This window comes from Populus euphratica, unplaced genomic scaffold (genome assembly GCF_000495115.2).
Source record: "Populus euphratica unplaced genomic scaffold, PopEup_1.0 scaffold35.1, whole genome shotgun sequence".
In the NCBI taxonomy this organism is placed as follows: domain Eukaryota; kingdom Viridiplantae; phylum Streptophyta; class Magnoliopsida; order Malpighiales; family Salicaceae; genus Populus; species Populus euphratica.
In genome coordinates, this window is record NW_011499860.1 from 1,637,911 (window position 1) to 1,651,408 (window position 13,498).

At 33.9% G+C, this 13,498-nt stretch overlaps 1 protein-coding gene across 4 annotated transcripts; it reads right to left on the reverse strand.

Annotated features, from left to right (window-relative positions):
* Positions 1-1,996: 1,996 nt before the first annotated feature.
* Positions 1,997-10,852, reverse strand: GONST1 (golgi nucleotide sugar transporter 1). 4 transcript variants are annotated; one of them, XM_011024645.1, is made up of 12 exons: positions 10,472-10,851; positions 9,321-9,504; positions 8,982-9,067; positions 8,120-8,357; positions 7,843-7,982; positions 4,676-4,805; positions 4,296-4,394; positions 3,249-3,403; positions 2,684-2,800; positions 2,507-2,604; positions 2,081-2,379; positions 1,997-2,046 (listed from the first exon to the last, which is right to left on the reverse strand). In XM_011024645.1, the coding sequence occupies exons 4-11, from the start codon at positions 8,336-8,338 to the stop codon at positions 2,321-2,323; spliced, it is 1,017 nt and encodes a 338-aa protein (XP_011022947.1). In that variant the 5' UTR covers positions 8,339-8,357; positions 8,982-9,067; positions 9,321-9,504; positions 10,472-10,851; the 3' UTR covers positions 1,997-2,046; positions 2,081-2,320. The 4 variants fall into 4 exon arrangements, with proteins under 4 accessions (XP_011022947.1, XP_011022945.1, XP_011022944.1 ...); XM_011024643.1 differs by lacking the exon at positions 8,982-9,067 and having other exon boundaries at positions 9,321-9,471; XM_011024642.1 differs by lacking the exon at positions 8,982-9,067.
* Between the last annotated feature and the right edge of the window lie 2,646 nt (positions 10,853-13,498).

A 13,498-nucleotide genomic window follows, 5' to 3' on the forward strand; every position in this document is an offset into this window, starting at 1 on the left:
AACCAATAGGTTTCGACAAGAATGACCCTTTTAATTTTGAGATTTTAAATAAATAAAGCCTTTATTGATACTCCCATGTAAATACCGCTAGTTTATAAATACACTGCCACTATATATAAGTTTTGGTTGAACATTGCATCTTATACTATAATGAATTATTGATATACCACCAATTAATTGTAGTAACCCATTCATACTTGACTTTGAGTATTTGGTCGACGAACCCAGTCATACTTGACTTTGAGTATTTGGTCGACGTCAAATTCATCCCTTGATAAACCTAAATCAATGACTCAAAGTTTAATCATTGCATGTCATTTAGGTATATCTACTTATATTCTTAAATTCAGGAATGGAAAATCCAATAAATTAGCTTAGTAGCTTAACTAATTTGTCTTCCTTAACTTTATCAACATTATGCTTATCTTTATCATCATTTGATTTGGATTCTTTATATCAATATAAAGCATGTATCATATCAAATCAAGCTTCCATATCCATATCAATATTAAATTTATTACAACACTATCTAAACTAGAGGGATCAAGTGATCGTGATGTTTGCGTACTCATTTGAATGTATCTTGATATCCGAGGAAACTTTATATTAGAGGAGTTTCCTTGTTTAGCTCTATTATTTAAATAGAGCTATAAAATCTACAATCCAAATAAAGCTCTAGAATCTATAAACCATTTTCAATGGTCAACCTAAATATTGAATTCATATGTCATCACTAACAATAAATACTTTAATATAATGAGTTGAACATATCCCAGTTTAAATCCTTTAAGCAATGTTAACTTTAATTGTAAGCATATTTCATTCAATTTAATCATATAAGTCTATAAAGCTTGTTCAACTTTAATTTTAAATATATTTCACTCAATTTAATTACATAAATCTAGATAATTTATTGAGAGACGTATAATCTAGTAATTAGAAATTCATTATTTCTTTAATTGTAAACGATATTATTGTTAATGTTGACAATAGTACTATCATAACAACATAATATTTAAATACTACAAAACTAACATAACAAAACTCAAGTCTAATTCATTAACATCACAAATTAATTCAAGATACATAATTTCAATAAAAATTTATTCAACAAAACTCTAAATCATATAATAATAATAAAAAAATTTAGATTCATTAATTTTTTGCATAAATAACATAATTCACCAACTCAATTGATATATTTCATACCTAATTAATATAATTTATAACTAATTCTATGTAAATCCTTTCTTTGTGCAATTTTTTGTTTGCATTATTTTTTATTTAAATGTTGATTTGGACCCTCCATAGTATTTCTTTGAATTGTTGCGCGTTGGATTAAAAAAAAAAATCAAAATACAGGAAACTGAGCAGCAGACAAATTCTTCAATTTTTTTTCATCAACTTAAGTGGGCCTTATTTTTTTTAAATAGTTAAAGGATGTTTGAAAATATTATAGTGGTTATTTTTTAAAATAATTTTTAAAGTAATTTTTATTTTAAAATATATGATTTTTAAAATAATTTTCATTTTAAAATATATTAAAACAATATTTTTTTAATTTTTAAAAATTATTTTTAATCAGTATATAAAAATAATCTGAAAATATAAAAATCAGTACATAAAAATAATCTGAAAATATAAAAATATATTAATTTAAAATAAAATAAAATATATTCAAAAAATTTTAAAAACACTTTCTAACCGTTTTATCAAAAAATGCTTAAATCCATCTGATATTTTCTGATTTTGATCAGGTTTCTTAAATATCCTGACTTTAATATCAACTTAAAATAGTAAACATAATTGGATTCAAATCAAACCAATAGATACAACCAAATTATTAACATAAGTTAATGACCAGGATTATCTCAAAATACTAATATCATCTCATGCGAACAATAAATACAGAAATATGAATCGTTGATCGTTGGATTAAAAAAGAAATCAAAATACAGGAAACTGGGCAGCAGACAAATTCTTCAATTTTTTTTCATCAACTTACATGGGCCTTATTCTTCAAAAAAAAAAAAAAACCTGGAACATGTACTACAAGCTGATAAAAGTATCTCTAACACATATACTACAAGCTGATAAAAGTATCTCTAACAAAAAGGCAAATACCCGGGCCATAGGAAGCCCGGAAAACTACAGGTGGAGGCTTCTGAAATACAACAAAAAAGATGTGCTGCAATGTTTTCTTCATCAAGGGAACTACTCGACCAATTCCCCAGTGTATGATGTGTACAAGAGGTCAGATGTGATTCACTCGATTGCATGTCTCAATCATGCGTACAACAGTTACTACAAGTCGGGAGAGTCAGCTCTGAGATCTCTCGCGCATTTTGGCTCTAGCAAAAAATACTCCTGCCAGAAGACCTGCAAAAGTAATTATCTTTGTTAGCTCATGTTGTTCAAGAATGCCCGCGCGTATACACCTTGTGTAGGTGTGTCGTGTGTGCATGCTCGAATGGTTGTGCATTTCTGCTAAACGAAGAAATGTTACCAAATAAAATGCTTGCTGAGTTTTGCAAACTGGTGGGCACGTGGAACAAGAGGATGCCAGCAACAGACAGGGGAATCTTGTTCAGCGACCCCACAAGACTGCAAATTGAAAATCATGGATGAGAAGTGCCTAGAATACATCTTTAAATAATTGACTATCTTTTATTTTAATCCTGACCTGTATGTGGTAGCCCCTGTTTGATGAAGAAACCACATAGAAGTGAAGCTGATTGCCAGACCCAAAAATCCACTAAGAGTCACAACAAACCAAAAGGTAGGCAACCTCAAAAGTGGTCTGCGAAAAGGATTGGGGACATTTAAGCAGACATACTTTCTATAATCCATTGAAAGAATATACAGATTCAATTGAACAAAAATTTTAATGTTTAGCTACGTTTATGAGAAAAAAATTGCTGTAAAGTTGGTACGTGGTATCTTCAAGTTGAAAAAAAGTTGAATGCAATTTCTCGAAAAGCAATCTTATATAGCAATTATGACAAGACGACCAGAAAAGGGAAACAATAAACAAACCAATGAACTTATCAAATAAGCATGGGAAGCAGGGAAGAAAGTGATCTCAGGGTGATTCAAAGTTGAAATAACTATGTAAGCCCTATGAACATCCTGGTCATGTAGAGACTAAACTTTCATATTCATTGTTAGTGTATAAAGTAGACGGGGTACCATTCACAAACATAAAACCAGCAGTAAAGTGGAAATGGAAATGGAGAAGAGAAGCTCACGTTCTGGACAGATATTCAACTTCATTGAAAACAAAAATAAGAATAAGCCCCAGAGGCAAAGAAAGGGTATTGTTTAGCATAACCATTGAAAACTCATTCAAGTTTCCAGATTTCGTGACATGCTTAGCTGTATCCATGACCCTGCGTAGAGTCAACTGCAGAAACAAAATAAAAGAAATAGAAAATCTATCAGCTGCAGTTTAGAATTAAAATGAAACACAGCATGTTAACTGAGACAGCTGTTAAAACATAAACATATTAAATGCATAAACCAACTTTTTTCTAAGAATCAAATTTCCCAAATGAAAAATACAAGAACTAGGCGTATCTACAGTCATCTTTTCAAGCTTGCAACTAACAAGTCAATTTCTATCAGCCTAAGTCTTGATGGTTATAGGTAGGAAGTTTTAACTACTAGACTGCAACCTTACGTATTTAGTCATAAAATATGCATGGTGGGTAATATAGCAAGTAATGAGATCAATATGTTACTTTTTAATTTATGTATATTACTATCAAGAGAAGAGAGAATTGAATTTGGTTACTCTCTCATTGATTATTTCTTTATCAAATACTCTGTTTCATTCGCATCTCTAGAAATACCAGCATTTCCAAAACAAGTCACTCTTATTCAAGCTCAAAGAAAATATTGAGCATCCATACCCATCATTTATATTCATTACATTGCAACTTTCCAACAAAACTTACCTGCCTTTTGCGTTTAGGAGTCATATAACATGGGAGTGTGTTGTGGTGGAATAAGAGGCAAAAAACTTCTCCACCCCAAATTGTCCTCAGCTTTCCATTAAAAGCTGGTAGACACTTGAAATATTTGGCCTCTAAGATTCATAAATCCAGAACAGCAATTTATGTGAACCCTATCCTAAACTAGTTATTTAAACCCATTTCCTCTAGAATAAAAGGTGAATCTAGAAACAATTTAATGCATTGAATTCCTTTCCTACTCCTAACTACACTAAATCCTTTAACACAAAATAACGAAAACAAATGTACAAAAAGCAAAACCTATAAATTCATGTACTCTACCGAATAAGATGCTGTTAGGAAACAGTTTATGATCTGCCATGCATAGCCAACAGCATGGAAAGAAAGATCAGTAATCCCACCAGAAATGGCCGATATAATCTGCACAAGGCAAAAAGAAAACCTTTTTTAAAACTTGTCAACACAATAACATGAGACCAATGGTTCTTTTAAAGTCAGCATTCCACTACCAATCCAAATGTGATAACTTGTTCCCATTTTGGTGGTATACAATAATAGGAGTAGTTTAATACAGGAAGATGCTATTGATGAAACCAAGTCAATACCAAGGCTACATTACCTAGCTAACTGTATTATTCTAGGTGCAATGTAATACTTCCTAAACTAAATTCCAACACCATTACTGTAACAAATGAACATACCATTAAGAACAGAGCAGCCCATACTCTACTGTCATGGTCCTTCTGGAATAAATACATTTCACCAACCGCAGTTATGACATTAGTAACATTCTTCAGGATTGTGACCATGGCAACATTGATGTATTTCAAACTGCAGAAAGCACAAAACAGCAAGAATTGATGTAATCAGTAATTTAAACATAGCTGCTAATTATAATTTAGAAATTCAAACACCTAAACACAAGTAATCCAAAAATTGAGATCTCATGATTGGCAGCACTCTCACAAGAGTACAAAGCAAGGGGGTGGGGGAGCAAGTAGTGTCTTAATAACTATGGAAACCTAAAATTTCTGGGTTTCTAGAAGGTTACATCACATGCACTCAACTGTGAGTTTGAATCCAGGTTATTGTATATGTACCACTGAATCTAGATGCCAGATTCATAAAATATTGTGACAAAGAGTCCAAATTGTTCCCTCCAGATGCTAGAAAAGTACACTCCTGAATTTCCCCTCGAGATAAATTATTTTCTACTGTTTTCTGGTCTCGGCACTAAAAATATAGATTTTTATAGTTTAGATTATAGGGGGAATGAAACAAAAACACTCAAAGTACAAGTGCCATTCAAGAAATTAGATACTTTACTGACAATGAAATGCAAGTATAAATAGAAAGAAGTATCCTGTTTTGATTCTTTCAGTTGTCAGATGCAAATTTACTGATGATGAGGCATCCTCTCACCTATATATCACATTCTGTAACAACCATGCAACCAAAGGAAATGCCACAATTAACTACTTTCAAATACAGATCCAGCATCCAATTATAGAATCCCAGATCTGTCACACGCATCTCCTAATTACTATGATAATTCATCCTAGTTAATGTCCTTTGTCATATTTACTTTAGAATTGTACTTTTAGCTAGCCAAGTAAACCAACCTCTCTGATTGCTTCTTATTGTTACCTAATAAATTAAATTTATCAACCAAACATGTATTTATAAGCATACACAGTGCCGTCCATTAAACAAACTTGTATAACAGCCTGTTGTCTTGTCTTGTTATTCAACTTCTTTGTACATAGTTGATCTATTTAATAACTACACACTAGAAGTGTCACTACAAGATGTGTTACTTATGCATTTACATGTGTAATTACCCACACACAAAAACTAACCTATGAAAGATACAATAGCACTACTTAAGTACACTTCAATCAAGGATTCCAAAGATACTTCTATTGGTGGCGTATCACTCAAGCCCTCTTTCAATTTCACTTCGATTCTCTAAAAATAGTTTATCAACTACTAATGACATAACCCAGTGAATGATTAAAGAAATAAGCATGGAAAACTCCTCAAGTTTTCACATCTAGGCCCAACATCATATTGACATAATATTTGCCCCAGTTAACATGTATGACAATTGAATGTCCATATCTTTTATCCATATGCTACCTCAATGGTAGCACATGTAGCATATAGATGGCCACAATTTCATGCAAAGCAAGCTTTCCTCTTTTCACATATCATGTGCAATTATATCAACAAAATATTTGGGATAAAACATATCTTTTACTTTAAAAGAACACATCATAGTTCAATCTTTCACAATCACTCTTATTTAGCAACTATTATATGAAGTTTTCATTCAAACTTAGGTTATTTATGTATATATTGAAAATTCAGCGAGCATTTAAAGAAACTCTTCATACATAAAAACATCTAATTCAATAGGATTTATACATACTTATTAATTTAATCACTCACCTTAAACTTTAACCCTTTTTCCTTTACTTTCTCTCTTTTTTTCTTTTCTTTTCTTTATCTTTTCTTTATTTTCTAACTTCAGAATCTATCTTTGGTTTTCTTTCTAACAATTCTATTCATTTAAGCTCTAATACTTCACACTTGTTCTTGGAATAAAAGGTTTGGTAGTGTTAGTTTGTAGGAAGGAGTTTGGCTCTTAGGTTCAGAAATGGAAGAAAAGAATGTAGTTACTACTGAGAATTTTGAAGGAGAGCACATCTCTATTTTCCTTTTGACACCTCACAAGCATGACATGGTACTTCACCAATATGACTGTAAAATTGTCATACACCACCAACTTGGTCATTGTCATACTTCATCTACTTAATCATGTAAATCTATCCTACTTCTAGTTAAGTTGGTAATTGGATTTTGAACATTCTTTTCTTTAGTTCTTTAACTTTTGTCCCTTAATTTTCTCTAATCTTACATTATTATAAAGCAATCATCAATTATAGTAAATGCAAATTTTGGGGTGTTACAAGATCTCTTTGATTATATATGTAGTACATTCTAGGATCAAGAAGTAATCATGGGAAAAGATTTGCTTCTAAACTAACAGGACTTTGGCCAAAGAAGCAATCTCCAATATCAATGGGAATTGCTATTTGTTATAAGAGAGAGAGAAAAAGAAGACGACAATATGCAATTTTGGTATTCCATGAGCACACCCTAGTAAAAATCTCAGCCTAAAATTTGGAAAGATACCCATGGAGTTTAAGAATATGATATCAATGGAGATAAGCATATAGTTCTTTCTTTATTCCAATATACCTTTCAGGGAATGTACAATCTGCAGAGAGATGAAACCCATAACCCTGAACCTACACTATGCTAACCCCTTCACCACCATCAGCGGTTAAGCAAAAGTTACAGTTAATGAAAGGTGTGAACATATGCAAGAGCCTCTTTACTGTTTATGTTCTTCTTAGTAACATGTTTTACTTCAGAACTTCGTTTCCCAGAAATTTCCATATCAAAAATGTTACATTCATCCACTGAAAATGGATAGTAACCTAGTCATGATGCATGTTACACCATGCAAAACTTAGAAAGAACTACCTGTAAGCTCTATACACTGCAGGTATATGAAATATAAGACAGCAAACCAAAAGGTCAATGAAAATGAAGATTTCTCTCTACTTTATGCAAAAGAATCAGCTTGTATCACGAGCTTGATATTGAGTCTAGTTCTAAGTGAATCTTACTTCAAGTCTTGCTAGATATATTTGCATTTCAAATGAGATAGGACGCAGAAAACAAATATATCATAAGAAAGTGAGTTAGTAAAGACCACCTAGAAATCTCAATGTTCAAAATTTCTTTTTTATTAAAATGATATGCACAGAAAGACCATAAAGCAGAAAAGATGCCATACCTAAACATGCTTGTAACAAGCATCCCGACAAATATAAAATTCACAGGTAACCAGACCTTAATCAATCTCCAAGTTAGTGGTTCTGTTGATATTACACCCAGAAAACTCAATGTTGACACGATAATCACCGAGATGAAATTCTGCATCCACAGAACAAAGTTTCATGAGCTCTTAGAACTTTTAAATATTTTCAAACTGGTGGCAGCAGGTACAAATCCAACAAATATTCAAACACAAAAAATGACAGGTTGAATAATACACAGCTATGAAAAATTACCTGGTAAAGCATCAAAGATATCCCAGCATTAAAATCATAGCTGGAAAGCACATATTTGTTGACCAGTATCATGCTGCAGGAGGAAATGCAATATGCAAGGCCGGATAACAAGGCTTGATTCTGTATTCTATTTACACCTTTACTACGTATTGGTCTATCTTTATCCTTTTCCAGCTTGCCATCTTCCAAATCAATTTCATCATTCTCATGGGGCTTCATTGAGAAAGAATAAGATAACCTGTATGAAGATGACTATTGTTGGCTACACCCAACTAAACAAGAGAAAAGGGGAAAAGAGAAAAGACAAGAGCAAATTTATGGCATTCGAGAATTTCACAATAGTGTCAATGAATTATGTTTTCAGGCAAACATCATATTCTTTCTCCCATTTAAAATATTAAGAGGATCTCAGTGCAAGATATACAGTCTTGTTTATGAGCCTCGGTCATTATAATACAGCAAGAATCATTACACTTTATCAATATTGGCCACTTCAACCATTTATTGATAATATTTAATAATAAATGTCTGGTAGGCCTACTCCATTTCCATTGCAGTTCTTAGAGCAAAATAGAACCTCCACTACAACCTCTGCACCTTTCACTACATGATTTGCTTATCTAATTACGTTGGCATCATCTTGATTTATAGAACTCCAGGGACACATCCAATACCCAGAGTTTCTATGACAGCATAGAGAAAGTTTTCAGTTCCTTAACACCCAACACTGTTCCACTTTCCCTTCCCAAAGAAATATGGAGAGGAGAGAGAGACAGAATAGATGGGGAAAAAAAAATCCCGCCCCATTCAAAGTTAGCAATAAAAGAATGCAAATAAACCATGTGCCAAGCATTCAAAGCACCTTTTTATAATTATTTGGAAAATTTCCAAGCTTCAGAGTGCACTCTCAACAAAGGTAACACTCTAGTATTGAACCATGGATTCAGTCTGCATTTAAACAAACAACAATACAAGACCATCTGCTCTTGATTATCTAGCACATTAATTAAATCCAGTCCATTCAATGATGCCTGGATAACAAAAACACACACACACACACACAGACAAAGAGGAATTATACAGGCAGAAAACTAGCATGAACTCTCATTATCCAAATTACATTATCTCAACTGATCACTAAACATGTAGTGTCAACGAATAAATTTGAACAGAAAAAACTAAAATAATCATGGAAGCATACCTGTTAACTATTTAATGGACTTGAGGACTGGTCTACCACTCCGTTCAACTCGTGAAGTTTCAGGACTCTTTCCTCACTTTGGTTAACCTTATTTGTATCATCTATCAGACTCCTTTCATAAAGAGAATCAGGAGAATCCAAAGAAATTAACCTTCAACATAGACACAGCATTAATTCCATCTCCCTGAAGTTGGAAACCATAGGTTCATCCAAGGAAAGAAAAAGAGTTGGAAACCACAGATTAAAAAATGATTGGTACATGATAGGCATTGTAAGAAAGGAACAGAACATAGCAACACAAAATCATTAAGGAACGATGTTGGTATTGTCTGTTGAGATTCCAGAATTCTAGCGTGGAAAGTTCAGTTCTTTATACAATCAGACTCAGCAACTCAAGGGAATTTAGAAGGAATATAAAAATTAAACAAGGAATGAATAGATTAAACAAGGAATGAATAGCCCTCCACAGGTTGTCAAGATATTTCTAGCCTCCCATTGAACCTTTCGCTAAATCTAATTTCTTCTCTTCAGAAAAGGGGAGAGCAAAAGGAAATGAATTGTCTCAGTTGTGCAAAATGCAACAGTCCATAGAAAGTTAACAGTTGAAATCAAGTATGCTACATCACAACAAAAGCCTTGAAACAATTGAGTTTCTGCTGTATTCACATATCACCATCAACATTAACAACATAACTCTAGAAAGCACTGTCTGATCAGCTAATGCACAACAGGATCCAGTATACATGAAAAATAGCCAAGTTTAGCAGTTGTGATTTCAATTGTCAGATTCAAGTTAGAATACTCAACCTCTAATTTAGCCATACTTCAAGCTACCTACTTGAACTTAATACTCTAGTTATGTACAGGTAGGGCAAGAAAAAAGAACGAAAACTTTCAAGATTGTTAAGAGCCAATATAGGGGTGCCAATCAATATATTCTAACATCATGCATTTCCCACCAGTTTCTGGGCAAACAAACTGAACTTGAGACAAAACTATATAGCCTCAAATGCAAAAGAAAAAAAAAATGTATGAGAAAATGATCAGAGTAACTCTTCATTATCCACCATTACTCTTTCTATCCAAATTAAAAGAGCTATCAAAACAAAATGCAATAATGAACCCAAAAGGAAGAAAAGTAGAGGGATCACCTTGTACCCATTAAAGCTAAACTTTAGCAGCTCCATAAAACCCACAAAGAAACAAACTTTTGAATCAGAAAACACCCGCTAAAGCCTGAAAGCATCAACTTCTGTCCAAAAGCAATAAAATTTGTGAAATTGAGAAGCAAATCTAGAGGACCCTTTAGAGATTAAAACTAGAAAAGGCAAGGAAACGAGTTCTTGAAACTGAAAAGAGAATTTGGAAAGTTGAAGACACGCACGAGTTTTCCAAAGATGGATGATAAGAGGAGACCCAAAAACAAAGGTGAATCTTATATGCTAGATTTCAGGAAGGAGACTTTTTCATGTTTTTCCTTTTTTTCTCATTTTTTTAATTCCCTCTATGTTGCGTTTCAGTTTTTTGATTTGAAAAGGTTGGTATGCTACCTGCTAACATGGGCTGTTCTTTCTGGCGCATTATAGCAATTGTTAGGGCATTATCCAAAAACAAAATGAGAGATGGTGGTGGTCCTGAACTCCTGGTAGGGTCTCAAACTGCCGTCTAGATGTTGCCATGCCCGGATAACTAATACCTTGGTTAAATGTCGCGAAAACTTTGACTTTTGATAATTTAAAAAACAAAAATATGTAATCGCAATATATAGTATTTGTTATGCAATTATTGCCATGTCTAATTTCAGACATTGATATGGTTCCCATGTGAATTTACTCTTTAGTCTACTTGGATCGATGACATTTTTGCTAATTTTGTTCACTTCAACCTTCACCTCCTTCAGTGATTCTGTAAGAATGATGGAAATTATTTTTTAATTTTTTTTAATAATATAATTAAACCGTAAACATCACCTTACAATTTTGTGTATAAATAAAAGACAAATTTCGACGAAGATAGGTAAAACTAGCATCTCTGCTCTCGCGATAGTGGCTGAAAAAAAATATCAACAGATCCTAGTATTTTATGTTGATTTTCAACGAACATTTCACGCAAGGACCCCAGTTAGATATATCTCCATCTTCATCGTGGAGTGGATTGGCGATGGCCAAACTTTTCCAAAAGGACCATTTTAATGGTGGTGTATGAATGGTTGGGTGGGTCATATGTTTGTAAATTAGAATGTACTTTTCTCGAGAATCCAAGATTGGGGGATTATTCATTCTTGGTGGGCATCACCACTATGTTGTTAGGATCGATGCTACTCTGTTTTGCTGACCCGTCCAAGTTCCACCATGCTTAATGGGGAAGCATTTTAGCATGAAAAGGTAAAAGAAACAAGAAAGTCTCAACACGAGTTTGACTCTTAGCTTATTCATATAATCTAAGAAAGGAATCATCTTCATCTCTAGTGGAGGCATAGCTATTTTTTGAAAGAATCCTCCTCCCTCGTACACTATCCAGGCACCATCGGTGTCGCACTGTAACTCACATTTTGCAGGCAGGACTGCACTACAGTTCAGAGCATTTTGACACTATAAGCCGAAGGGCAACTAGTTCCCATTGCAGTCGTGCAAGACATACGGCAATGCAGTGCAGTAATATTCAATCGTGTCTAGACTCACAAGAGAAGGAATAAAGGCATGTGGGCTTGATGATTGGAACTTGATTTAGGATTGCTTGTTACCATGCTTGGTGCTTCATGAGAAACGGGATTAGAGAACTGGGGAAATTGGTATAATCTAGATATGTAGGGTTTGAGATCATAAACAAGATAACTATGAGGAACCAAAGGAATTCAAAGAAATAACCTTAAGAATTAATTTGGTTGATGGAAGATGATTTTCTTGCTTTGACTGCTTGACAACATTCCCAATTTCCATGAATAAAGCACAATCTGCAAATTCAAGTTCTTCCAATCGACGGGTCTCCTCAGATGCATTTAAGGAGTTCTTAAAGCCTTTGACCAAGCCAACCTAGCATGAAGGTCATTTAGCTGCTTTCTCCATATAAGACATGTACTGGAAGATGCGAAGGAAAATATTTGATGGCATATTATATGTGCGCCGCCCATCACATCACACTTTCAACAACTAAGCTTAAACACACACAGAGATGCGGTTTCTTTCAGAGCTGATGAAGTGTTGTTTGAGAAAAATGGTGTGGATAAGTGAATCAAAAGATGGTGTTTTATTGATGTTATTACATCTCTGCAACACTAGAATTATATACAATGAATAAAACTCTGTTAGGTAATCTGATACTAATGTTACAATGATGGGATATTTCCCTTGATCTTCTGCAGAATGTCAGCACAGCATATCTTGCCTTATTGGTGAAAGGTTTTGCTTCCTTTAACATTCCCCCTCAAGTTGGCATATAAATGTCAAGAATTCCTAACTTGCCTATATGATGATGGAAGTCAACTTCCCCCAAAGGTTTTTTAAATATATCAGCAACTTGTTTCCCTGCTTGTACATATCTTTTTTCAATTTCCCCATTTTGAATGCGTTCATGAACTGTGTAATAATCTAACTCAATATTTTGACATCGCTCATGATAGACTGGGTTTGCAGCAATGTGCAAGGCTGGTTGGTTGTCACAAAAACAACTTTATAGACCCGTGATGATCAACACCCAAATCTTTCAGCAAGTATCTCAGCCAAGTGAGCTCACAAGTAACGGCTGCCATTGACATGCACTCAGCTTTTGTTGAAGATCTTGATATCGTTGATTGCTTCTTGCTTTTCCAGGACACAAGTGCTTGGCCAAGAAATAAGTAGTATCCAGTGACTGATCGTCTCGTTGCTGGGCATCCAGCCTAATCTGCATCACAATACCCGACTAAGTTCAATTGTCTACGTGAAGGGAAGAATAGTCCTTGACCTGGAGCTTCTTTTAGGTATCGCAGAAGACGGTGTGCAGCATCAAGGTGCGGTCTTCTAGGTTGCTGCGTGAACTGACAAAGTTTGGAGACAGAGTACATCATGTCTGGTCTGGTGATGATGAGGTAAATTAGTTTGCCCACTAACCTGCGACATTGAGCTGGATCCTTGAGAAGTTCACCATCTGAGGGAGTTGGTTTCACATTTTGCTCCATTGGAAATTTGACAGGCTTAGCT

What these genes read in the sequence shown, in the direction of transcription:
- GONST1 (XM_011024641.1), bottom strand. An exon ending in GGGCTGCTCTGTTCTTAATG is followed by an intron (nt 4,395 to 4,675) that starts GTATGTTCATTT and finishes TGCCTTGTGCAG; the next exon opens with ATTATATCGGCCATTTCTGG. An exon ending in GTTGAATATCTGTCCAGAAC is followed by an intron (nt 2,801 to 3,248) that starts GTGAGCTTCTCT and finishes TCCTTTTCGCAG; the next exon opens with ACCACTTTTGAGGTTGCCTA.